Below are 26,662 nucleotides of genomic sequence, written 5' to 3' on the forward strand. Positions count from 1 at the left end.
ATGTGGCAGTCGCTGTGCCTGCTGGCGCTGCCAGTGATGTCACTTCTGCTGATCTTCTCCCCTGCCGGTCGGAGCTACGAGGACCTCACGCTCGCCCCGGGGTGTCACCTCTATCGTGAGTTGTGGCAATTTTGGGGCTTGAGGATATTGCTGTGCATAATGAAGTGCCCAGTCGGTGTTTTTAATCTTCTGACATGGCCCACTATTTCTCCACTGTCTCCACCCAACTTCCCCCCACCAGCTTTCAACATTAGCATCCGCAGTGACCGTCGAGGAACCTGCAGGGGAACCCACCTGGTGTACGCCTGCGTGGGTTACTGCGAGTCCAGCGCCTTCCCGTCCAGGTACTCGGTGCTGGTGGCCTCCAACTTCACCCACAATGTCACATCCACGTCACGGTGCTGCACCATCAGCAAGGAGGCCAAGGTGAGGGGTGGGGTGGGTGCAAGGGTTGGGGCATCCGGGGGCGGGGGGGCCATGTCCTCCTCTCACCAACCACTGGCTGCATCGGCAGGTCAAAGTCCGCTTGGAGTGCCCGGGAGGTCGTCACCATGATGAGCTGGAGATCCTGACGGCTAAGGCGTGTCGCTGCGACATGTGCCGCAAGTCGCGATAGTGAGAGACCACAAGTCGGACGAGAACCAAGGCCTGGATGAGCATCAGGAGCAGGAGAGAACTCACATGACAGTTTAGTTCATGCAGGAGCAGTGTTTTAACTGAATTAACAGACCAAGAAGACATTTCTCATGTAAAAGAGGAATAAAAAAAACACTGTAGGAGTCATAGTCACTTTTAGGAACAATTCTGCAAAAAAAAAAATGATTTATCAGTGATACAATACAAAAAAACACAAACAGAAGACTAAAGAATGTAAAGAAATATATTTATTTGTCTGTATTTGACTTGTTTTGTACATAATATCTAATGGTGGAAGCAAAGAGTGATTGAAATGTCTGTGGAATAAATATTTTTAATTTAATTTCCTCTAAAATTATGGACTTATTATACATATACTTATACATATAAATTTTTAGAATTTTTTTTTGTTTTGAATTAAAGCAACCCCTCGTGCACACATTGTTGTTTAAACGGTAATTTGATTACATTTTTGGCTGGACATTAGACTTAAGAAAGAAATGAGGAAAAAAAAATATTTGTCTTGTTTTGTAATGAATATATATTGGAAAAACCAAAGAGTGCTTGAAATGTCTGTGGATTTGATATTTTTAATAAATATTTTTTAAATTAAATTTCCTTTTAAAATGGGGGACTTTTATGTTCACTTTTTGCCCATTGAAGTACAACAATGACCTGCAAAACAGAAAACTACCATTTGTGTTGCATTATCAGGTAAATACAATATAAATATGACTTTATTTGGAATAAAACACACAAAGAGCACATGCATACATTTTTGTTCATATGGTTTCACCACTACAGCCGCCATCACAACATAGCTTTTGATGAAATATTTGTTCCATTCCTGACTGGACGTTAGAACCACACTGTCACACACACACACACACACACACACACACAGATGTTTTTGTTGCGTAACTTTAATGACACATGTATTGTTATTGTGGACGTAATGTCCATCAGAAGGTCTCACACTCTGTGTCCAGGGTGGTGCACGTGGCGCAGTGACAGTGCATGGCCACCGGGTAGTGATAGAGAGGCGAGACACCGGGCTGGCAGCCCGGCAACCGTGCAGTAACGTAGCGTGTCAGCGCGTAAGTGCACACTCTGTGTTGCCGGTGGATGTAGGGAGGCTCCGGCACTGGCCTCTGTGCAAAAGAAGGGGACATTATCGACCTGATTAAAGGCACTGTATGTATAAACAGCATGCAATGACAACCACCCTCCAGCAGGGGGCTCCCGGAGGAGAGTGCATTTTTAGTATTTACATGCATCCGACTAAAGAGTTTATGTGTGTACAAATAGGCGTGCACACCTCCCAGGTGTGACAGCGACCCCAGCAGGCCTCCGTGGTGACGCGCAGCCCCCTGCAGCCGGGTTTCTGGGCCACAAAGGAGAACTCGCGAACCGCGCAGCCGCGGAAGCTGTGAAGTGCCGCGGTTGACGATGTGGTGGTTGTCGTGGTCGACCAGGCGAGGCGGTGGCCGAGCAGCAGGAGGACAAGTGAGGTGAGAGTCAGATGCATGCTGGGAGATAAATTAAATAGACAGTCATTAAAATGTAAAAAAAAAAAAAAAAAAAAAAAAAAAAACCCACAAGACAATTATGACGATTTTAATTGTCCTGAAGGTGTAGCCTGAAAAGCCTTTGGCAGGGCAAAACACTGCCCCCTGGTGGTCAATCTAGCTACTGCCGCGTCAAACTGCACTGTTGCTAACTGCAGCAAAAAGAACAATATATATAATATCATTGCAAGGCTTGATAAATTAATAAATAACTTAACAATTTCAAAAGAAATACACATATTTGAGTTGTTTTAAGAAACAGATACCAAATAAAATAATAAAGGCATAGTGGAAGAAAACTTATTAAACGTATGCTTATTAAGGATGCTATTAAAAAAAAAAAAAGAGGACGAAAAACATCTTACCTTTTTTGTGTTTAAATGTTTCTGCTGGTGCGTCTCTGCCTCATGCGACAAGCAAATGAAATGGAACCAAGTTGTCTTTTTTTTCCTTTTTAAAAGAAAGTCATTAGGGCGGACGGGCACTCTGACATCATAGTAATTACCATTTAAATGCCACACGAGAGAGAGACCTTGAGGCAGAACAATCACGGAGACTCCCTCTCTGGAAAATACTGATAGTTGACTATACAGTATGTGTTTTCTTAACCTCAGCATGTGCCGCTGCTATATTTATTTTAACAGACAGACAGAATGTAAAAGTTATGAGTTCATTTTATTGATTTAAATAAGTATTTGATCCCCAAGCAAACAGTGGCGTAGAAATAAGAATTATTTCACCTATAGTACACCTACTGCGCCACATGTGCACCACGCATACGTAATTCGTGCGGCCAACTTACATTCAGACACTTTGTACGTCCTCCGTGCGTGTCGAGATCTTTCCCCACTAGTGATTTGGGGAACGCCGAAATCGCACAGCGAAAAAAAATCAGACGTCCGGTTGTGACTTAGGCTTTAGGAAGAGTCACGCGCAGCGTTTACGCAGCAAAATAATCATAAGAAGTGACCAGCAGTAAAGACAAAAACTACCGAGCTATCACTACGAGAGTCACTGGAGTAAAAAGTAAAATACCATCAGGGTCACCCTGGAACAAAAGCAAACAAGAAAGCAAGACAGTGTTAATAAAGAGACAAGAAGATGACACACAAAAAAAGCTCAGACTCAAGAGTTGTTTTAACAATGTGAAGTTTCATTTTTAGCACATAGTTAATGTCCCCCCCCCACCCGATCCCCTCCAGTCTAACATTACTTACAGTAATCCTTTCTACATTCAACTTAAAAACACCCGCCCAAAATATACATCGGCTTCCTCTCAGAAGAAGATCTCTTATTGTCATGAAACAAGTTTTTCATCTTGAAGAAGACAACAACCACAGACTCGTCGGGCATCGGGACAGTGCAAATCTAGGAGTTGAGTGAAATTGCTACGTTAGAATGCATTGGGAACGACGCTCGCACTGCGCTGACTGACTGACTTATTGCCGTTCTAGCATGTCTACATCTATGACTTTCGTCCGTCTCCAACATCCCCCACCCTTCCCCGCTCCTCTGTGATAAAAGCCGCCACAAGGGGGCATGAAGGAGAGAGATGGACGTGACCACACACACACACACACACACACACACACACATAGAGTTGTAGAACAATCGAATTGTAATGCAAAACAATCACAAAAAATCATTTAAGACAGCAAGATCATGTTTAGCGTCAAATTTAATTTGTTTTGTTTGGCCTAAATTGTTTTTTGGGGCGTAGTTTAAGAGAATCCGCAGCATCAAATAAATCCTTCCAGCCACCAGGGGACGATGAGCATTTCTTTTTGAAATAGGAAAGTAGGTCCCCACTCGCTGCAGTCCAAAAAGGAGCCAAAGAAAATGGAAAGTGAATTGCATTGTGTCTGTGTAAACTCTAGCACGATGATTATACTTCTTGACACTTGGATTCCGAAACTTGACTTATTTGGTTAAAAGGTAGTTCATTAACAATCAATTTGTTTAATGATACATTCTCATGTAAACAATGTTACGCACACACACACACACGCACGCACGCACGCGCGCACACATGAACACACACAAACCTGACACTTGCCTTCAAACAAAATGACATTTCCTCATCGAATAGAAAATAAAGTTTCAGTATCAGGTTTGTTTTCCTCAGAATACAAAAACAATCGATATAAAGTACCTTTTAAGACAATGTGAAAAAGAAACACGAACACTAAAATATCAACTCGCTTTGTACAGTGGAACCCGCTTATGTCGACGCCCATCGGGACGGCTGACTGACATCGACATCAGAAGGTTGTCGACGTAACCGAAGCCGAAACTAGCCGTTGCTTGTACGTTTATTTGTGACTTTGTCCGGAGAGAATGGAGGGAGAATGGGTGATAACGGAGGATTTTTGTTTGCCGACAAGTTTTTCTTCCGTTTGTGCATGTTTTGAATTAGATTCTCGTGTTTTGATGATACTCTTATCTAACAGAGTTGCTGTGATAGTTTAATCGCATGTGTTAACTCCAGTGGCAATAAAGCTTTCATACTTGGGAACAGCTTTCTTCCGGTGGAAGGACGTCACTCTGTGACGTTGTAATGCTGTGCAACTAGACAGTAGCTTTGTTACCGTTTCACACTGTTTACCAATAAGGGTGAAGCAGACAACACTACTACATACTGTATGTCGGACCCATTTTCACAGAAATGATCACTTTGGGTCTCCAATTTGATGTCGACATCAACGTAAGCGGGCACCTTTTAACAATAAGAACGTGGTGGACTGGGAATTGATGAGTGGATCGACATAGACAGGTTGTCGACATAAGCAGGACTGACTGAAATGGTTTCCACTGTACCTCTTTCTGTCTGAAGTGTTTGAGCACCACCGCCACGTCTGCGCCTAGGTGGCGCTCTCTCCTGGGCCACCCCTGCCGGGCTGGGCCTCAGGCTGGTCGGCGCGGGCCGCCTGCGGGGACGCGCGAGGTGGCGCATCCTCCCTCTCGCCTCGATCCTGGAGGTTGCGCTGGTTGCGGGCGGCCTCAGTCAGCATCTGTAGCCAGCGCTCCTGATGCTCCTCCAGGCCTCGCCACAGCTCAGCACGCTCCCTCTCCCGCTTCATTTCCCTGTGGAAGAAACATGAGGACACCTTATTAAAAAGGTCCTCTATTATGCAAAAGCCACTCTTTAATGATAATCTTCCAGTGGCATGTGTCACCAGAGCCTGTTTATGAGAATCAAATGGGAGTAAAATGAATCATCTTCCTCCCTTGTTTGCTCCACTTTTGAGAAAAAAGGCACTCAAACGCTCAATTTCATGACGTCATTAAGGAAAAACTTCTTTCTTCATTGTCGTGATATGGCCTCTGACCTGCCCTTAGCTCAGGGGTATTTTCCACCGAGGGCCACATACTGAAAAATTAAAGAATGCAAGGGCCACTTTGATATTTTGTAAAGCAACACATGTAGATATGCTAAGAAGTTATATATACCTCAAGAAAAAAATGCATCTCACCTTTGTGATATAGGTGAAAAAGCGTTTTATTAGCATGAACTTCGCTCTTTGCTCCTTTTTTCCTCTTTCCAAATATTTCAACTTCCTTCTTAAATACATTTTTTTTTGTAATATTATGACTTTATTCCCACATTATTTTAGTTTTCTTTGTTTCTCATAATATTACAACTTCAAAAATATATATATTTCTTTAATATTTCAACTCTATGGTTCTAAAATGACATAATTGTTCCTCATAATATCACAAGTTCATTCTTGTAAAATTACGACTTTTCTCTCATTAGAATAAAATTTTTTCTCTTAATATTTCTATTCTTGTAACATCAGAACTTTTTCTGCAAACTTAAACTTTCACAAAAAAATTGCAACTTTATTAGACGGTTTTGTTTGTTTCTCGTGATATTAGCAGGCCTTTTTTGTTTAACATTTCAACTTCATGCTTCTAAAATTGCGTTATTTTTCCTCGTCATATTCCAACGATATTCTCGTAAAATCAAGATGTTAAATTACAACCCTTTTTGTCTAATATTTTCACTTTATTGCTGTAATTTTTTTCCCGGTTTTGCTGCTGTTGTTTTTTTTTTAGTTTTTTTGTTAACACATATTTTGAGAACGTGCTGTGGACCAATAAAAAAACAGCCACGGGCTGCAAATGGCCATCCCCATGTATACTTGTAAACAAAACAAAAGAGGCTTCTCTACACATCTTAAAATAAAGTTCTGCCGACTATCAGTCAGTCATCTACAGATGTGGCAGCCGTAATGTTGACCATTTGTTTTTACTCAGCAAATAGACTAGCATGATGTTGCTGTTAAAATGTGAGCGGAATGTTAGCACTGTAGCTAACATAGCTATGCTAGTGTTGCAAGTGTTTGTGTCCTCCTGTCCCACTCCTTAACATTATGTTGTTGTATGTAATATATGCATCTATTACGTTGGACAGGTGCAGCGTTACAGTGTGTAAAGTGCACAATAGCGCTTCCTGGAGACAAACACAGCTAAATAGCTCAATCTCATTGAAGCTACAGACACACAAAACGGCGTGTTCCCAGTAGGGCTTACTAAAAGCACTTTTAAACTGTCTAAATTCCACCATCAAGGACAAGACGCGTCCAAAACACTATCATGGGACATCTGACAAAAAAGACTGACCCGTCCATCCGCACACACTCACTTCTGCTTCTCCGCTTTGTAGGAGGCGGTGAGGTCTTCAAACAATGTGCTGTTCATCTTCATGAAGGTCTTCAGCACATTAAAGATCAGAGACACGATGGTTCTGCAGGGGAACAGCTGGAATGTTAGTGCTCGTTGAGCTGTGACCAAGCTCGATCATGTATTCCAGCACTTAACGACGTTAAAGCCAAATGGGTGCCACCTACGGGTTCCAGTGCTCCTTGGAGACTCTGTAGAGGGTGGCAAAGACCAGCGGCAGGATGACTTGACAGTTCTCCTCGATCAGACTCAGGATGTACTCGTTGTTCCAGAAGTAAAGGGCGCGCTCGGCCACCTAAAGCACACGTATGAATACAAGTAGAATATTGTGTAAGTCGTCACGCTCGGGATATGTATTTCAAACAGTGGCAGTACAGTCGTCCATTCCCACTTCGTGGTTCGAATTCCACGGCTTCTTTTTCAAAAATATATCAATAAATCATGCTGTTTCGTGGTTGAATATGTCCTGTTATTAGTCAACAAATATGCATATTGATGCAAATTGTATATATATTTTTGCCTAAATGAAGCATTTTCAAGCATAAGAATGGCTAAACTAACTAAAATCCAAATATAAGACATTCGGAAGACACATTGAAAGACAGTGTGAATGAGCTGTAGTATTCTACACTGGTCACTAGGTGTCAGTAGTGTTACTGGAATGCTTGGTGAGACACAGACGCCAGATTTGATCGCCAGATTATCTCACAACAGGCACAATATAACAAAAACACAGGCTACAGTTGCGGCCATTACCTACATGAAGCTAAAACTCAACTCTGAACTCCCGATGTCACTTCCTGCCAGTCCAGCACTCAGATCCCCGAGGGAACACGTTTACAGCAACACGTACGAGCATGAGTGATGATGGGTGTTAGTTCATATCTAGAGGGCTCTAATAATGTTTAAAAAAACATTTAAAAGGCCATGAACAGGTTTTCTATGCTGCAACTACACAAATATTCCATTTGTAAATAAGGAATCCCACTTCACTTATCACTGTCGGGTCTAGAACCAGTTAACCGCGATAAAGGAGGGATGACTGCATCTTTAAAAGTCCAGACCTCACATTTCAACAAAGGTTTTATTACATCTTGTCAAGTCAACTTGGATGTAATTTAGAGTAGTCAGTGTACAGCTTGGATGGCAGTCAAAAGCCTGATTGAGGACTCATGCCAATCCTAAATAAGGACAACGTGGCATTCACCTGGAAGTGAGGGCTTGCGATGCAGCCTGCGATCTGCTTGAAGAGCGGCTCCTGAACTCGGATGAACTGAGATGGCTCGATGACATCCAGGATCTCCTCGATCTCACCCAGGAACATCACCTCCTTCTGCGTGCACGTCTTCGGCCAGTACTTAAGCAGCCCTCGGATGATCTGACGTGAAAAAGGACGCATGATGGAACAGCAAACGTGTTTTAAGCATTGTCGGATTCAGCTGAGAAGCAAAAACCTGCGGAGACGTACAAATTCAGTCACGGTGGCGTCTTTCTCCATAAATTGCACCACACAGTAGGCCATCTGTGAAGGGAGAACACATAAAGAACATGTTATTTAGCGGGGTCAATCCAAAGTGAGCATTATTATCTCGAGTTGAATGTGGGCTGAGTGAAATTTTGGAACACCATTTTTCACACGACTATAGTGTAAATGACAGTATGGATTATGGTGTAAGGCCTGCTAGCACACATGTTATACGTATATTTATAATCACAACACAAATGCTCAATGACTTATAGACACGTTGTTGTCCCACCTCTGTCCCTGCAAAGACGTTTTGCTTGATGGCGGCCTCGTTTTCCAACCAACCGTGTTTAAGTTTGCTTTAAATGTGCTTGTCAGTCCCCTGAAGGTGTGTAAATTTTGTGGTAATTGGACGAACCACTCTAAAGTTACAGTGGGTGTTTTTTTTTTTTTAGCAAGCATCGAGCTGTCTGAGAAGTTTCAAGTCAATCCAATTTATGGTGTGATAACAGCGCCACCAAGTGGTGTATTTGTCAGAAAAATAATAGCACAGACGACACAGTAGGGGTGCATGTTTTGACACATTTGTATGTGCAGCAGTTCGGGGATAGAAGAGTCATCTTCCAGTAACACAATCGGTTGTGTGCGTGTGTGTATTTTGTGTTCATCCCTCCCTTGCTTCCTTCCTCCCAAGCGGGCCGGTTGCCGTTTGCGAGTGGGCACCGTGGCGACAGGGGTTGTATGTGCTTGTGTTTACTTCGGAAGGACTGATGTCACAAACACACACACACACGATTCCCCCTGAGGGTAATCTAAGAAGACAGACTTGACACCACCTTGACATAATGACTACTATTGACTCTTTTTATGACTTCCACATCAATTAGCAAATGGTGTCATTAAAAATAAAAGCATACAAAGTCATCTTTTATTGTGGCGGGTCAACGATGGGTCATCCGCAGCTTCCTGGAGTTGTTTTGGTTACGTGGACCATCACTACGCTAAAACGTTGCAGGGTAAATGTTCCTTCACTGCTGTGTGAATGCATGAACATGCAAAAGATGGCGTCTGTGAACGCTTTCTTTCTCTGCAAAGCTTGACTTTGGGCTAAAAAAAAAGTTTTTTTAAAAAGTCAAGAGGAGAAAGAAGGGAAGCCGCCTTGATGCCAGGAGGATTAGAATAACCGTGCTGATGGGTCAAGCTATTTAAAAGATAATTATTCATTTAAGTCTTAGTCAGCATTAAGCCTCGCCGGGGTAAACATGACGCTGGGGTTCTGTTGCCAAGGCGGCCTTTTGAGAGAGCGGGAGGTCGTTGTCAGGCGACGGATTATGGAGACAGACACACTTTTAATAACGTGCAATTTGCAGGTGTCAGGTGGCACACAGGGCACATATTCATTTCGGAAGCAACGGTGGCATAGGAAGCTCAAAAACACAGATGGCAGCTAAGAAACCGAGCACTTTTTATTCCTTTATATCAACACCTATTCAACTTGGCTTTGTTAGAGGATGCAAGGCGTAATTCGTAAGATTTGGACCTGTGCAAAGCTTTCCCTTCAGTCTGTCTCCTAAGCGTGAGGCACACGCTTCTGATCGCAACGCGTCAACGAAAAGGAAAGTGAAAAATGAAGTCCAATTAGACATGCTAAAATGCTCAGAAGGTTGGAGAACTGGCGACTAACATTGATCACATGCTTGGTTTGAGACTGTGCTTCTCAATTATTTTCCCACTGGGGGACAAAAATGTTTTCGCTCCCGCCCCGATTTGAAATACTATTGAGAAACTGATATCTGTCTATTTATTCATCTACTCTACAGACTGAACTCGAAACTGAAACCAGCGAAATGCAACAAATGGAGAGCAGTGAAGCATTCAAGCGTATTCAAGAGTCAAATTGCATGCCGAGGACGACACATTCATACATGTTGGCAGGACCGCGCTAATACTGAAATTCCTCCCTGCCCCTCACGCCTCTCCCTGACAGTTCACAGCTTCGCCCCCCAGGTGAACCCGCCCGGCTATTTGAGGAGCACTGGTTTAACCCGCTGGACTATCATGATGGATAAAGATGTTATCTTTGGAATGTGAAAGTATCTGCTCCTATGTAATGGACAGTGATAACTAAGCAGCGTGGTCTCATTATTGAGACTTCCTCCTCCCAATAAACCCGTCACTCCCTCCCTTGCAACGCCCTTTCCAGTGTGCAAGACAACCACAGGGATAAAAGTACAGAATTGTTCTTCGTTTCATTTCATTCTTGTGTTTAATCATTTTATTCCTGTGTTTTATATGTCCTTCATGTGTTCTGCGTAGAGTGCGAGTTAATTTAGGTATAAGGTTGCACATGGCCATCGTAGGAACAGAACTCCTGCATAAACTGAGGACATCCTGTACACACTACCATTCTAATCGGAACACTAGTATGTTCTCTTATAGGTCTGTGCACCTGTACAGCTTTATGTGCTGCTCATGATGTGTCTTTATATAGACAATTAGCACCAGTTCCAACACATCACTGATATTCAAGCAACTTTCCAAAATTCCATACCCCCTGGGAACATCTCTACTCTCTTCCTGACTTCCTGGGAGTGACGTTTCAGTGCAGATGACACACCTGTCTCCTTAAAAACAGTCTCAGGGCTGTTATTGAGATGATTAAAAAGTGCTGCAGCGGTGTTTCACTCGTGTTTGCATTGCCTACACAACGGAAACACAAAGAAACACTAGTGCGTTATGGTTTGTGACTAAATTCTGCCGTCTAGTGGCGGCTTTTGGGTAATATATGAATACCGGCCCAACAGAACAGCAACAACAAAAAACATGAAGGAATAGAAAGAAAAAACAACGTGAAACAAAAGTGAAGTCATGTATTAAAAAGTATGAAAAAAAATTAACCTCCAGTAAAAAAAAAAGTACCATACCAGAGATACTGTACAGAGCTAATATATTGTTTAAATACATAAATGGTGAGTGTGACTTACCTGTGCATGAAAGATGGAGAGGGACTTTGCCGTGTGCAGCGGGATGAGAACCCTCACCAGGAACTGCTTGTGTTCGGCCTTCAGAGGCTGAGCGAAGCCGTTTATGATGCTGGAATGGCAATCAGTGATTAGCATATACGTGTGGAGATTGGTCATTAAAATGTATGCTTCCATTTCCTTCATGTCAACAAAATAAAATAGAATATGTGCACATGGACTTTGGCAGATAAATGTCAGTACGAAGGCTAACTTGAAGCAACCTTTAGGCCAGGGGTGTCCAAATGCATATTATCCATTCATCCATCCATCTTCTATACCAAAATAAAATTAATTAGAGACTGTATTACACAAATAACTATATGCTATAAACTTACATCAATCTACTACTGACCTACAGTACATTGGATTGGTTTTAGGATCTTTACTGTAGAAAATGTATCACATCTATCACATCCTTCACTTTTTGGTACACAAAAGTTTGGTACCGTTACGCAAGGGTGCCAAAAATATATTTTGGTACTCGCCACAACAACCGTGCTATTTGTAGCTTGATAAATCAGTGTTTTCCATACTTTTATGTATTTATGGTGGCCTGCCACCAATGAATTTGAGGCATCGTGAATGCGTTTGGCGCTACCTGTTATACATTGTAACTCTGCTCCAAATTCCCAGGCGGTGTGCACTAAAAGTGCAAGACAGGAGGTGTTTCTTGCGTCATGCATTTACTGCCACGTTTTTTTTAATGGGCCTGTGGCACATTGTAGAAATAACCCAAAAAAGACAGCAAAAATGGAAAAATAGAGCAAAAAGGTATATGTTTAGCTTTTTTTTTAAAATGACATGCCCATGCGTCATGCATAATTATGCAAATTAGACTGTGACACCATCCAGATCCCCCACCACCACCGCCACAAATAGGTTGCAGTCATGTGGGAAACAATGGAAATATTATTATTATTATTAAAATGTCAATTTTACTCAAATACAAACAACAAATTGGTTATTTAGATTTTTATAATTACAGTGGAGGGCCTTCACTTGAGTGCGTATGTTTGTGAGTGGGATGGCGTGACGTGCTCAGAGTGTGTTGGAAAGCTAACGAAGCGTTAGCCAGGCAGCGAGTGGGTGCTAAACGTCGCCTAAAGCTCCCTCAGCATCATTCCCATGATTACTGGGTATTTTTCCCGGTAGCATCTCCGCTTTCTAATCTCTCTTCTTTTCCCACTCGTTCATCCAGCGTGTCCGCCCTCGCTCGTCCCTGTCCTTTTCGCTGGTGTGGGCGGAGCTATAAATACCTCTGTTACCAGCATCATGAATGCGAGCCTCTCTCTCCTCTTCCGCATCTTCTGCAGCTTCCTCGCTTCGATTGTGACTCATCTCCAACTCCCTAGCTCCCTCCTTCCTTCCCTCATCCGCTAACAAGTTTTTTTTCCCTCTCAACACGGGAGTCATCCTCAACCTTCATCCCTCTGCACACATCCCCGATCCCAATCATCTTCATTTATTATAATACTCATTCATATTTTTGGGAATTTGTTTTCTCCTAACTCTATCTGTTCGTGGCTTATTATTATTAAGGTTAAAACTAGCAACAAAAATAAACAGCAACGCAGCAACAGCACATGTGTTAAAAGTTCCTTCAAATTCACACATTTTACACCAAAAATGTCAGTTTTCCAGTCAGCCAGTCTTTCAACTACTTCAGCCTGAAATATGCATATCAAATATAAATTATATTTCTGGGGGTTTTAACCTTTTAAAGGCCAGTTATTTAGCCAGCTGTCCAAATTGAAAACTTAAAAAAGGATCACGTGAGTTGATGTTAAGACAAACATTCTTCATTCAAGTAAAATGGCTTGAAAACAAAATGTAACGGATCTCTTAGGGGTTAAATGGATCTGTTTTTTGCATGCATGACGTGATGTATTTTAGACTCACCTGCCGAGGATCTCCAGCAGCTCTGCAACTCCATTGAAGTGCTCAGTTTCATATATGAACCTGGAGAACACCACACATCATGCAGACAATGACAACTGTACCGGCGTGTCCTTGTGCGTGCCCGCAAACTGTAAATACTGTACAACAAGTAACCCGCTACACTGAAGAAAGGACAACGTCGCTTTTGTTCTTTTTAATTAACTTTTTTCCTTTCATGATGTCTCCCAAGCATGAGGCAGACTTTTCTGATGGCATTGCGTCAAAGAATCATCGGTGCTATAGAAACGGGACTTGTATGTAGACAGAGGACCTCTTGTGTGCACTTTTACAGCATCAAAATGAAATGATGCATTGTTACGACTATTTATGCTGTGTAAAAAGATGAGTAAAATCTCTTGTTGGTCTGTTTGTGTGTACTGTGATGATAAATAACTGGAGGCCTTTTAAAAAAAGGCAGCTACCTGAGGAAGATGTTGTTGATCTGCTTGCGGATGTAAGCTCGGAGGCCCAGTAGCTTTCCATAAACACGGTGAAGGATGGTCTTCAGGTACTCCCTCTCCCTGGGGTCCTCGCTGTCAAAGAGCTCCAGGAGCTAAAGAGACGGCAGCGTCACTGCCACTGACAGGCAACAGTCAAGTGTGGGAGAAGAAAGAGGATTTACCTGCAGGACAAACTTCTGGTCCACATAGCGTTTGGCCACTGAGGGCTGGAAATCCGGGCTCTCCAGCACGCGCAGAAAGAACTCGTACACCAACTGAGGCAAAAGCATCAGGACTTGTTGTCATTACAACAACAACAATAAAGCCGAGTTTATCTGCAGTGCCAAAATAAGCACTTTTTTGATAGCCTGCTTTACCTGAAGATGCGGCCAGGAAGCCTCCAGTGTGGGCTCGTCCTCCTCGGGGTCAAACTCGAGATTCTCGCTTGGTGGCAGAGTGCGGAAGATGTTCACAGAGATCTGTGTATGAAAGACGAAAGTGGAATAGCGGCAAGATAGGAAAAGGTGGTGAGTTCAAAGGCAGCGGCTGTGTCCCTCTAGGATATGGAGGCACTCCCTGCCTACCATTTTAATGATCTCCGGGTAGAGTGGCTCTGTGAGGACTCCTCTGCTGGTGGCCACGCTCTCCACCAATTCGTTGAGAGCCGCACGTTTGATCTCCTTGCCCTTCAGGTCAGCCACGCAGTCCAGGAAGTCGAAGAGCACGCAGCACTGCTGCAGCTTCTTGCAGAAGAGTTCGTGGAGCTCGGCCACAGGGGCGTCTGGACACAAGGAGGACAAAAGTTGACATACACTCGGAATGAACTCACATCAACAGTGGACCCTTAATATTTATTTGAACCGGTCTTTTTCCAGGGTGGAAAGATTACACAAGGGACATTTTTAAGAACAAGAATTGTATGCAAAATTTCGTAACTATTTTGGATTTTCTCTCATATATACAGTCAAATGTATACACACTGGATCAAATATATACATACAGTCACCTAAAACGTATAGTAAGTGGAGCCAAAGGTTCCAGAATGTCTTCACTTGACAAAGGCAAGTGCTGTAAACTTCTGGTTACTCCTCATAATTGACTGCAGCTGACAGTGTCTTTTTGACAGTATAACATATTTCGACAGCACTTATGGCATGACCAGTACTCAGAACAATGGGCCAGTCCACGGAACGCAGTGAAGATCTAAGAAGCAGAAGTTGGGAAAGTGTTTTGGATACATTCAGAAACAGGAGATTCCAACATCATCAATTCAAACAATCAGTACTTTGCCAAGCTCCAAAATGGATATGACATTCATTCCCATGATGAGTGTATGTAAACTTCTGACCTCAACTGGATATACAATATATGTTTGTTATTGTTCTTTAAATCAAATGGACTGAACGTTGGAGTTATTGGAGATGGATTTGACAGGACAAAATGTCCCTCTGAGGTAATGAGAGGACTATTACTCCTGACACGCACACATACACACACACACACCTCCCTCCCCAATGTATTTCAGTCCTATTACCTGCCACCTTCATTCTAGGGGTGTGTTTGTCACAGTCAAGCAACCTGCTGGTGCTGCTTGCCCAACGATTAAAACATCGTACTCAGAATTGACACCCTCCGCCCCGCATAAAAAACAAATTTCACCACTGCAAATTCCGGTGTTTTTTTTCCAAAAGTGAATGTGTCTTGAATTGATGGCACAAGTGCGAAGACATGAAAAGTCACAAGAAATAAAAACTATCATCACATTATCATTTGATAGCTGTTGAATCCATTGCAAAGTGAACACAGTGTGTGCTTTTATGTTCTTTCATTGTCATTATCGTTATTATTCAATTAAGTGGACAGTGTAGACTGTTGGAAATGAAGCAAATTTCCATGCAAAGCAGCTACAAGTGAAAAATGATGGAATAAACAGATAATATCCAGTAAATTAAAGCATTTTTTGTGTGTATTTCTCTGTGCAGACAGTGAAAGTGAACTCTAATCCATTGCACTGGTATATGAGTAATTGTATGAAGACGTGTCCTGCTGGAATCGAGAAGACAAGATGAGAATGAGGTGACAAGCTCGGGGAGGGGGGGTTATGAAAAAAAAAAAACAGAGCGTGTGTGTGTGTGTGTGTGTGTGTGTGTGTGTGTGTGTGTGTTTGGGAGTCTGAGGAGGTGAGAAAAAGACGAGGGCAGTAAGAACGCACAAACTAACTGTGCGTGTGCTCAGAACAAATGTTGATTCAATGATTAGCGAGAGCAGACTTTCAAAAATTCCAAAGCCAAACAATACTAATTTGAAGCATCATCTTCTTGATGACGATGGGATTTGATCATCAAGATTCATGCATTCATCACTGAGGAGAGCTTTAAGAACATGTTCAAAACTATGAAAAAATTCTAGATCTGTACACTGACCCAGATTTGCACCAAAATTACATAAATTTTCCATTTCCAAAGTTTTCCTGGAAAGGGTTGAGTAGTTTATGCAAAAACATGCAAGCTAAAAGAAAACAAACGACATCTTGGTGGAGGTAATTTGGGTTTTAATCCGAGCAGGTTTTGTCATTTATAAGTCGTTTTTCTATGCTGCTTATCCTAATTAGGGTCACGCAGGTATACTGGAGCCTATCCCGGCTGACTTTGGGCAAGAGGCGGGGTACAGTCTGGACTGGTCGCCAGCCAATCGCAGGGCACATATAGACAAACAACCATTCGCACTCACATTCATACCTATGGACAATTTAGAGTCGCCAATGAACCGAACATGCATGTTTTTGGAATGTGGGAGGAAACCGGAGTACCCGGAGAAAACCCACGCACGCACGGGGAGAACATGCAAACTCCACACAGAGACACCCAACGGAGATTCAAACCCAGGTCTTCCTGATCTATTATTTATTCGGCAGGATTACGCCAAAACTAATCAACTAATGTTTGTGGGTGTTGAGCCGAGCAAGAACACTTTAAATGTCTTTGTTGACATTACAGTGAAACCCACTTCAGGCTGTTCCTTATGTGGCAACAACCCATCAATGCGGACCAACTCGTCAAGTCCTAGTCCACCGTGTTCTTATTACGAAAGAAGTGCCTGCTTACGTTGGCATACGTGGTCGACCGCTTTTATCAATATAAACTGTGACACCCAAAGGGGTCATTTCTATGAAAAATGGGACAGTTTATGTCGACATGTGTTGTAGTACAGTGATCCCTCGTTTATTACGGTTAATTAGTTTCACACCCAACTGTGATAAGTGAATTTTAGCAAAGTAGGATTCCTTATTTATAAATCAAATATTTTCATATTTAGAGCATAGGAAACTTTTTTTTCAACATTATTAGAGCCCTCTAGACATGAAATAACACCCCTAAAGTCACTCTTATACTCGCATTACCCAATATGGTATATATAATCAGAGAAAATGAGACTCGTGCTCGTGTGTCTTGCAATAAATGTGTTCCGGATGTGTCGACAGGAAGTAGCATTGGGGGCCTCAGAGTTGACTTTTAGCTAGATTATGGCCACAACAGTAGCCCGTGTTATTATTATGCTTATTATGTTATAATTATTGGGCCAGTTGTGAGATAATTCAAACCTGCAATAAAAGCCTGTTGCTCCGGCGCTCAAGTCTGGTGCTTGTCTCACCAAACATTAAAGTAACATTACTAGTGACACCTACTGACTAATGTAGAATACTACATTTCATCAAAGTCTTTGAATTCTTTATATTTGTATTTTAGTTTATTCAGCCATTTTATGCTTATGCTTTATGCTTCCAAGAGTATGTCAAATTTGCTAAAATATACATATTTTTAAACAATAGGCCATAGTCAGCCACTGAACAGTGATCATTTATTAGTTTTTGAAAAATCATGACAGAGTGAGGGCGTGATGTTTGTACCTCGAAGTGACGTGGGACGACTGTCTTGTTGATTTCATTATTATCGCTAAGCAGCATGCACAGCATGAAAAATGCACACAGTGGCTTCCTGTTCAGTGCAAAGTAAGCTGCGACATACAATTTTTTTTTTACTATTATTTATAACCTTAGCCACAAAAAGACAGATTTGCGCATGTACAAAAAGCTTTACAATTACACAGAAATGGCGGAAAACCATGTCAACAAACTGCAGTAGGTTAAAAAAATCCTGTATTTTCACCTGTTCTCCTGATGTCTCTGGCCAAAGGCACAAGTAAATGTGCAAACAATGGCTAGTTTCGATTTTGATTCTAGTTATGTTGACAGGCACTTATGTTGACATCAGCCAATCCACGGGGTGTCGACATAAACAGGTTTCACTGTATTTGATTTGGATGGAGCATCTCTTCTTTATGGCACACATAAAATGAAAGACAATCATCATTTAAGAGGAGGAGGAGAGACAACGTGGGAAAAATGGAGGATGTGATTTGGAATGAGGAACATCCAAACACACACACATCTAAATATAGAGTGAGGAAGAAGAGAAAGCAAGGGGTTAAAAGATGACATCATCCCCCTCTTCGTTCACCCGCTCTGATATTCCCATCCCTCCATCTTTCCCCACTACATCCCTACTCCCCCTCGTCTTTTCTTCAAATTCCATGAAAGCAGGAAGAGATGTTTGAGATGACGGCCAGCATCCCGTCATGTCATCCAACACACTCATGGATGCAGTGACGCAGAGAGGAAGAGGGGGAGAAGATTCCATGGGGATGGAGAAGGGAAAATGCTGCATGACTGTTAGGAATAGTAGCAGGCACCATGCAGCGTGATGGTGTAAATATCACACTTGAAGCACTTTGAGTGAGTAATCTCATCCCGCCAACGTCATGTGACCTGCCTGCGTCATGACAACAAAGGAACACTCAGCCCCGTTATTAGAAAGGAAAAAGACAGCAGGAGCGATGTTTTCGTACGTGGTGCCTCCTGCTGTCAGCCATCTTGACACTGACAGGATACAAACAGCGCAGAGGAGGACCCGGGGGTAAGTGGTCGCAATTCTTCCTATTGGAAGAATTGCCTTGGTTTTGGTACCTATCGTTTTTTGTCGAAACGTAGGAACGAATTAATAACAAAAATCAAGGTACCACTGTACAGTCTTTGCTTGTGTTCTTCAAGTTAGCCCAGGGGTGTCCAAACTTTTTCCACCGAGAGCCACATACTGAAAATCAAAGGATGTAGGGGGCCACTTTGATATTTTTATGTATTTTGTAATGTTATAAAAAGGCTTTAAAAAACATATACTGTACATCTAAAGCCAACACTTTGTTTTATCACTTATTAAAATTGATATTTCAGCTTCTTCTCATGACATGTGTCCTTTTTACTCTGTTTTTTCCCATTTTTTGCCTACAAAGTGCCGTAGGCCAATAAAAAACAAGCTGGGGGCCGCAAATCGCCCCCGGGTCGCACTTTGGACGCTAAGTTAACCAGTTTGTTAGCGTGAGCGCTCACCAGCAAGCACGCTATTTCACTGATGTTTGTTGCTGATTAGGACTTTTTACGTGATGCTATTCCAATAGTGGCGCTTTGGAAACGACAAACAACATTTTGTAATCTTCCAGTGCTGTAATTTACATTGTTTTTCAGGAACGGTCTAACAAACAGCACTGAACAAACATGGCCGCCGCGCTACCCTCAAAATGACATGTTGAGGGATGAAGAACAAGAAAATACATGGAGGTAATCATTTAATCTTAGTTTGTGTTGTTTGTTCACTTATTTGTATTTGATTACTTTTACAATAGCGGTGATTTCTTCACGATTTAGAACATTTTGCAGTCTTAGGATCTTGTGGCGGTGCTTTCTCTTGAATTTTTGCTGGAAACTGTATGGAACTTCCACAAACATGGCCGACATGCTAGCACGCCAACGTACCGCTGCTGACTACTAATGCATGACTTTGTAAGACAATCCAACTAAATTCCCTCGAGATGGAGCTAATTGTGCTCCATTTGCTCAGCGATAGCTGGGGAACTTTTGAGCACCGCTAAGCATGTAATTAAAAACTGGGAAGGGGCAGCTAAAATGTTTGTGCCTATCCCAGGGCAGGACATTCATTTTGGACAATGGGATGGACGCTCATCAGGTGGCTCATGGCTAATCTTTCTGACTATTGTGTGCGCCAAGAAACAACCACTAAGTGGAGGCTTACGGTTGTAAAAACACTCAGCAGTGAAAAGGACACCAACACAAAGACGGAGAGGGAAGGCCGAGTCATGGTGAGGGATTAAAAGGTGCACTAAGCCCATCTTTAAATAATCCAGTGCTTCTAATAATACATGTTGCCACTTCACAAGTGCCCATGTTAAGAAATACACCTTTTACAATAACTGCAAAGTGTCTTTTTTGCAGTTATTGTAGTATCTCCCAGCATTGCTCTGACGACCTAATGTCCACTTACTTCCTCCTCTTCCTTCCTTCCATCCCTCCATTCCTCCACCCTTTCACTTCCTCCCACTCTCTCCCCTCTTAATTGATCCAAGACGAAAGCAAGCCTGTAACCTAATAGCAGCTGGCCTCACCCATGCCTAACACACAAGATCACCAAAAACACGACAAACTGATCATAAGGAACATCATAACAAGCACTGACAGTGCGAAACAAAGAAAATAGGACAGTTTTGAAATGAAACTAAAACAGATGTGGTTATCAGATGCACCTGGCTAATATTGCTAATGCTAGTGCATCCACTTTAGAGGTCAATAAATGTTTTTCTGTTTGAACATGTAGAAAAAGATGGTTGAGTTTTACTGTTAAATTGCTGCATTAATATACAGTAGACTCCCGCTTTTCGTGGGGGGTACGGTCTGTGACGATCAGCAAATGGTAAAAAATGGAGAGGAATTGATACGACCACAGAAATGTCTATTTTTTTCACCTGACTGCAAGTTTGAAGGCCGGACAGACTGTCGAAGCTAGTGCTTCCGTAGCTTTTGTGTCTCAAAGCACACACTATGGTGCATTCAAGGACCGCTGAACAAAGTGCGAAATCTCAATGGTTGATGAAAAAACACAATCAGTGAAGCATAAAGACATATAAATGTAAATATTGTGGGATTTCTACCAGTGGTACATGTATTCTCTACATTTTATCTGTATTATCATGTATTTAGAAATTATAACAGACTTACAGTGAATGAGATGTATTTTCTGTGGGAAAAAAAAAGTCAAATTTGCGGGGCCGTGGATGCTGAAACGCGAATGTGTGGGGATCCATTGTACTGTATGAAAAATAAGCACGTTTATGTTGGAAGTTAAAACAAAACATTGCAAAAAGGCTAGCAGGCCTGGACTCTAGCTCTGAGTGACAGCAAGCAGGTTAGCTTTGACGCTAACACATCAACTCCAGGGGCCAATATTGACAGTTTCCTCTGCTTGAAGCAAATATATGTGGCAAACAGGCAAGTTTCTGTTGGATCTGGACACGAACAGGCTAGCAGCCCTGGACCCTTGCTACAAGTGATCGCAAAAAGGTTAGCTTTGACGCTAACACAATTCCAGAGGTCAATATTGAACATTACATTGATAATTATATTGACAATTTTCTGTGCTTGAGGCCAACATTGTAGAAAGAGATGTATTTGTTACTATATGGTGACTAAACAGGTTTTTATGGGAAGTTGATACGAAGCATTGCTAACAGGCTAGCAGGCTTGAAGGCTTGCTGCTACTGCTAGCAGGTTAGCTCTGATGCTAACAGGAAGAAGTTTGTAAAAGGATTGACTTTGCGAGTGAACAGAACCTTTTCACTTTAAGTTTAAATGTACAGCTGAAGATGGGCCACTTCTTTTTCTTTTTTAGGAAGTCATCAGTGCCACATTACATTTGGTTTTAAGGAGCGGGCAGTCTTTAAGATTTTATAACGTGCATGCATGACGGCGTATCTGCCTTCTAATCCTTTTATTGTTACATTGTAAAAGAAAGAGGGAAAAAAAATGACCCATTTTGGAGTGTGTTGTGAAACGCAAGCAGCCGCGTATTTCTGCTGCGACAAGGCAACATCACAAACATTTCTTTGACCTGTTTAACAGCACTGATGGGATAGCAGTCTTGTTTCAATATAAAGAGTCAAGGCAGAGAAGGTTGTAACTGCAAATATTAAATATCCCACGACCCTAATTAGGATAAGCCTAATTAGGATAAGCGGCATAGAAAATGGATGGTTATTACAAACATTTTTTAAACTGCCAAACGCCCACAATTCTGCAGACAACAATCTTTGGTCCACTAAGACCGTCCAAAAGCTGGTTACCTGTATTTATTTATTTATTTATTTATTTATTTTACATTGAATGCAGTTTTTAATTCATACAAATGTGACAGGCCAGGAGAATCACAGTCATTCCCGGAAACTGAAATTGCATTTTAATGTCAGTCAACATCACTTTTACATTTTTTTTTATTATATTAGTTTTTATTGTCTTTGCCTACGAGCAACAATTTTTTACGTTTTCTTTTTCGGGCTATTCCTTTCAATTTTGATTTGATTTGATTTTCACATTTGAAGACTTCGACTGACCTCCAGCAAAAGGTGTTTTCCTCCTGCTCATGAGTCGTCGCCACTTTGCGCTTCGAATTTCGCGGCTTCACTCAATCATGGTTTTTCAAAAGTATATAAATTCATAAATCATGCTGTTTTGTGGTTGAATCCAGCGTATTATTTGTCAAACGATATGCAGATGCAAATTTTACATATTTTTTGGCGTAAATTAAGCACTGTCAAGCATAAAATGGCTAAATGAAGTAAACTACGAATATAAGGCATTTAGAAGATGCATTCAAAGACTTTGCGAATGCTATGTAGTATTCACTAGTGGGCACTAGGTGCCAGTAAAGTTATTGTTAACATAACGTTCGGCAAGACACACAAACACCGGACTTGATTGCCGGAACAACAGGATTTTATTGCAGGCTTGAATTATCTCACAACAGGCACAGTAATCCCTAACAAAAACATGGGCTACTTTGCTGTAGTAACCCACGGCAAGCTAAAACTCAACTCTGAACCCCCGACGCCACTTTGTGTCTGTGCGCCACTCAGCTCCCCTAGGAAACAGATTTGTAGCAACACACATGAGCACGATTCTTATTTATGACTTAAATGTCTTATTTACTCTTATTATGTCTACTTTATTGGGTAATAAGAGTATAAAAGTGACTATAGGGATGTTAAAAACTGTATTTAGAAGGTTGTAAACAGGTTTTCTCTGCTCTAACTACGAAAATATTCCATTTATAAACAAGGAATCCTATTTCGCAAAAATTCACTGATCACAGTCAAGCGTGGAGCCAATTCACGGCGCTAAACGATTCCTGTGCAACAATACAAATTGATCGCAGGTGTGTGACCACTAAACCTTGGTGAATATCTTGATAAAAGGCGCAGATCCATTTTTCCTCCACTTTTTTCAGTAAAATTCAGTCCTGAGGACAAAATTGTCCTGTGTTTATTTACAGTCGCGTGTACAAATTACAACACTTGACACGTAAACTGTAAATGACATTTGTGGCGCCCTCTATGGGTTGTGGTTAAAATGCCTTGTAACATGCCAGCATACATATAATACAGATATTTTTTAAGTTTTGTCATCATGGTCAATGATTTTTGGTCAATTAGTTGCTAAGTCCCACCCCTGCAACAATGTTTTATTTCATGGGGGGCCATGTTTTTCCAACCAATCTTGCTGAAATTTCACACACGTGCTTGTCAGTCCCCTACTAATTTTGGGGCGATTGGGCTAAAGAATGCAGTTACAGCAGGTGTTTTGTAGAGCTGTGCGAGAAATTTCAAGCCAATCCGACTGTAGGCGTTTAATAACAGCACCACCATGTGGTGTATTCGTCAGAAAAATAATAGCGCAGGCAACACAGCAGGGGTGCATGTTTTGACCAATTTTCACCCTTTTGAGCGGAGCGGTTCAAGAGTAGAAGAGTTCCACAATGTGGCGTCCTCATTTTTTCACATGCTGTGGGATAAATCCAAATGAGGCTTGTTGGGCCTCGGTGGAGGTCCACCCTGCATTCTCCAGTGCTGGATGCGATTAAATGTACCTAATGAAGTGGCCACGTGCATGATGAGGTGTTTTTGGACTGACCTTTGAGGAGGGGCAGAGGTGTGAGCTCCACCTGGGAGCTCTGGTAGCGGAACTGGGACGAGCTGTGGGACCTCCTCTGGCGCACCCTGCGCATGGAGCGCCGCGGGAAGCCATCCACCTTCTCCGCCGACGGCACCGAGAAGCTTGTAGTGGGCGAGGACGGGCTGGACGGGGGGAGCTTGGTCGTCTCCATGGCGGGGGACTGCATGGGGGCCCTCTTGGACCACAGATGTCTTCTCGGCCGGTGACGATGGAGGAGGAGGAGGATGAAAGGGGGAGGAAAGGGAGGGGGGGCAAGGTGAGGGTTCTGTCTTGCTCCTTTTTAATCAGCCCTGGCGTGGCCCCCCCTGATGTCCTCCAGACGTTCTCAGGGCGGGGGAACAAGCCTCACCACGCCGTCATGCGCGGCTCCGCTGATGAGTCTTGCCCTCCCCTCCTTCAACAAGGAAACAAAAAGCTCGCCAATGAGACAAAACACACACACAAAAATCCTGAAATGTTCTTTGTCACACAACGGCAGCCCACCCCCCGTGTGTTTGTTCCGCTCCCGTGTCGGTTATCCGTTATCTGGTCGTCCTACAACGGCTCAGCGAGCACCATCAAGTCGCATGTTGTGAGGGGTGGACGTAAACGGAAATATATCTTTTCACCCTTCAAGATAAAACACTGGCAAGTGGCAAAATTAACATATAGCTCACGAGGGAACCAGGGTGCGTTTAATTCACGCAGAGATTAGTTATTCAACAGCACATTCACACAAACCGATTAGAAATATTTGTGTACCAAAAAGTCTAGCGCGCCGTGATGTCTTTTACTATGAAACGACTACACCGGATGTTATGTGAACTCCACCTGCGCCTTCAAGGTGGCGCAGGAGGAGAGGCTCCATCCACACTGCGGATGACGCTATGGGATGCATTTATTTATTTATTTGCTTTTTATTCGAGGCTTTATTAACTCGGTGCTTCAGCTTTTATGGGCCACACTTTGACATCACCGCTGTTCTTTGGAGTGAGCACATTGCTAAAATGCTCAGGTTGCTGCTTGAGTGCTTGGATTATTTGACTAATCCCACCACTGTTCCCCCATTTTATTTGTTCTCCTTACCACTCTTCCTCCTCTTGCTGGCATGTTTTGTAGCTGTTTGTCTCCCCTGCAAGACAGCATGGCAATTAATGAAAGAGCAGCTTAATGAAACAGTGCTCAATATTCCTGACTTACCTTTAAACTGCAGCCTGCTCGCTTTGCTTGACGTGTTGAAAAACAACCACTGAAACAAATGCATGTGATTTATTGACTACTCGTTTGTCTTTTTCCACCAATGCTGCAGCAAACGTAAAAAAAAAACATACAAGCTAATTACAAGTATTATTACTTTCAGTGTTTGTAAATATGCATGCATGATTGCACAGGAATTTTGAAAAACGACATTAAATTGGCAACTGGGTGAAAAAAAATAAATATGTTAATGCAAGATATGTTCCAGTGTTTTCTGTTTGAGGCAGGAGGCGTTTTATAGACAGTCTTTCAGGATGCATCATGCTGTTGATTTCCTTTTTTGATCAACTTTGTCAACATGTACGGTTCAGGTCACACGTTTACATACACCAGTTAATAAAATTAAATATGAATGTCTTCCACTGACTTAGACTAGGGCCCTTAATGTTTTATTTGAGCTGTTCTTTTTCCATGGTGGAATGATTATACAACATACATTTTCAGGGAGTTTAGATTGGATTTTATCAGGGTCAGAATTATATATACTGGTTCAAATATATACATTCAGTCACCGAAATCAGTAGTAGTTAAAGGGCAGTTTGAAATTGAGGTAGTGCAAAATAACACGGTGTGCCAGCAGTAGACAAGTTTCATCATTTGATCATTTCAGGAACAATAAGTTTTTATCCATAAATTCAAAAATGAGTTGAACAAAAAGTGTGTGTAAAGGTTTTCAGTACATGATATATCTGGGGAGCTGAATCAGAGCATGGACGTGGATGAGAGGTGAAACATCATCAGAAAAAATCAAGCCAGTCCAGTTGCTCTGATTCAACACTCAGTAGGTAAGTTTAATAATAATAGGATGACCACGTGTCTGCCTGGGTCAACAGATCGATATGGGCCTTCCAGTCCCGTCATACTGTACCTGGTAGTCTTCGGTGTGGCCGGAAGTCCCCCAGACAACACAGCAAGACAGCTGTGTGTCGGACGGATGGCATGTTCAGCCCACACTCAGTGCCCTTCCCCTCCTGTTCAAGCTTGACAAAGTCACCCATAAACATGCTACACACTTAATGGCGGCATAGCAAGCCAATAGCACAGACGCGAGGTGCATTCACAGATGACCCACTGAAAGCGGCTCTGCGGCCCACCAGTTGAGTATCCCTGTGGGAGAATGTCTTTTTATGTACGTATAACTCAGATCCTGTGCAAATTTGAGAATATAAATTCAATATTGTGCACCCAATTCTTGTTTTTCAAAAATCATTGAAAATGTATGTTGTATAATCATTCCATTCTACAAAAAGAAAGGTTGAAATAAATCATTACGGGCCCAACATGAATATGACACCGATGAGTGTATGGAAACTTCTGACTGGAACTGAAGGTAAAGGGGGCCGCTAAGCAGGATTAAGTCATGTTCCAATTTTCAGCACCCTTACACAGAGCGGAAGGGTACCTAAAAAGGCACAGCTCGACTACTGATCACTCGTCCCTGCACTCAGAATCCACTCATTGTCCTCCAGGAGGTCAGACAATGACAGCTCCCCTGGACGTTCCTCCACCACAGCCAGCGAGCATGCATTTGGCTGGAATGG

At 42.3% G+C, this 26,662-nt stretch overlaps 3 protein-coding genes across 5 annotated transcripts; 1 reads left to right on the forward strand and 2 right to left on the reverse strand.

Moving 5' to 3' along the window:
• Positions 1–616, forward strand: gpha2 (glycoprotein hormone subunit alpha 2). The gene is made up of 3 exons (XM_054800183.1): positions 1–115; positions 242–426; positions 515–616. Exons 1-3 carry the CDS (start codon positions 1–3, stop codon positions 614–616), a joined length of 402 nt encoding a protein of 133 aa, XP_054656158.1.
• On the reverse strand, positions 3–3,368 carry gphb5 (glycoprotein hormone subunit beta 5). 2 transcript variants are annotated; one of them, XM_054800182.1, is made up of 3 exons: positions 2,570–3,368; positions 1,955–2,165; positions 3–1,787 (listed from the first exon to the last, which is right to left on the reverse strand). In XM_054800182.1, the coding sequence occupies exons 2-3, from the start codon at positions 2,162–2,164 to the stop codon at positions 1,599–1,601; spliced, it is 399 nt and encodes a 132-aa protein (XP_054656157.1). In that variant the 5' UTR covers position 2,165; positions 2,570–3,368; the 3' UTR covers positions 3–1,598. The 2 variants fall into 2 exon arrangements, with proteins under 2 accessions (XP_054656157.1, XP_054656156.1); XM_054800181.1 differs by having other exon boundaries at positions 1,955–3,368.
• Positions 3,369–3,398: 30 nt separating this feature from the next.
• On the reverse strand, positions 3,399–24,996 carry ppp2r5b (protein phosphatase 2, regulatory subunit B', beta). Of its 2 annotated transcripts, none has more exons than XM_054800185.1 (13): positions 24,951–24,996; positions 23,844–24,279; positions 14,341–14,537; positions 14,134–14,235; positions 13,939–14,031; positions 13,739–13,869; positions 13,278–13,337; positions 11,340–11,448; positions 8,359–8,412; positions 8,098–8,268; positions 7,058–7,185; positions 6,853–6,954; positions 3,399–5,288 (listed from the first exon to the last, which is right to left on the reverse strand). In XM_054800185.1, the coding sequence occupies exons 2-13, from the start codon at positions 24,049–24,051 to the stop codon at positions 5,066–5,068; spliced, it is 1,578 nt and encodes a 525-aa protein (XP_054656160.1). In that variant the 5' UTR covers positions 24,052–24,279; positions 24,951–24,996; the 3' UTR covers positions 3,399–5,065. The 2 variants fall into 2 exon arrangements, with proteins under 2 accessions (XP_054656160.1, XP_054656159.1); XM_054800184.1 differs by lacking the exon at positions 24,951–24,996 and adding an exon at positions 24,369–24,457.
• Between the last annotated feature and the right edge of the window lie 1,666 nt (positions 24,997–26,662).

Source organism: Dunckerocampus dactyliophorus, chromosome 15 (genome assembly GCF_027744805.1).
Source record: "Dunckerocampus dactyliophorus isolate RoL2022-P2 chromosome 15, RoL_Ddac_1.1, whole genome shotgun sequence".
NCBI lineage: Eukaryota > Metazoa > Chordata > Actinopteri > Syngnathiformes > Syngnathidae > Dunckerocampus > Dunckerocampus dactyliophorus.

Bases quoted from the DNA above. Each gene is read 5' to 3' on its own strand.
- gphb5 (XM_054800182.1), bottom strand. From the start codon at position 2,164: ATGCATCTGACTCTCACCTCACTTGTCCTCCTGCTGCTCGGCCACCGC. The intron at 1,788-1,954 runs GTGTGCACGCCT...TCTTTTGCACAG, and splicing joins GTCGCTGTCACACCTGGGAG to AGGCCAGTGCCGGAGCCTCC.
- gpha2 (XM_054800183.1), top strand. From the start codon at position 1: ATGTGGCAGTCGCTGTGCCTGCTGGCGCTGCCAGTGATGTCACTTCTG. The intron at 116-241 runs GTGAGTTGTGGC...TCCCCCCACCAG, and splicing joins CCCGGGGTGTCACCTCTATC to CTTTCAACATTAGCATCCGC. The intron at 427-514 runs GTGAGGGGTGGG...CTGCATCGGCAG, and splicing joins CCATCAGCAAGGAGGCCAAG to GTCAAAGTCCGCTTGGAGTG.
- ppp2r5b (XM_054800185.1), bottom strand. From the start codon at position 24,051: ATGCAGTCCCCCGCCATGGAGACGACCAAGCTCCCCCCGTCCAGCCCG. The intron at 14,032-14,133 runs GTAAAGCAGGCT...CTTTTGCCTCAG, and splicing joins CTTCCTGGCCGCATCTTCAG to TTGGTGTACGAGTTCTTTCT. The intron at 6,955-7,057 runs GTAGGTGGCACC...GTTCCCCTGCAG, and splicing joins TCCAAGGAGCACTGGAACCC to AACCATCGTGTCTCTGATCT.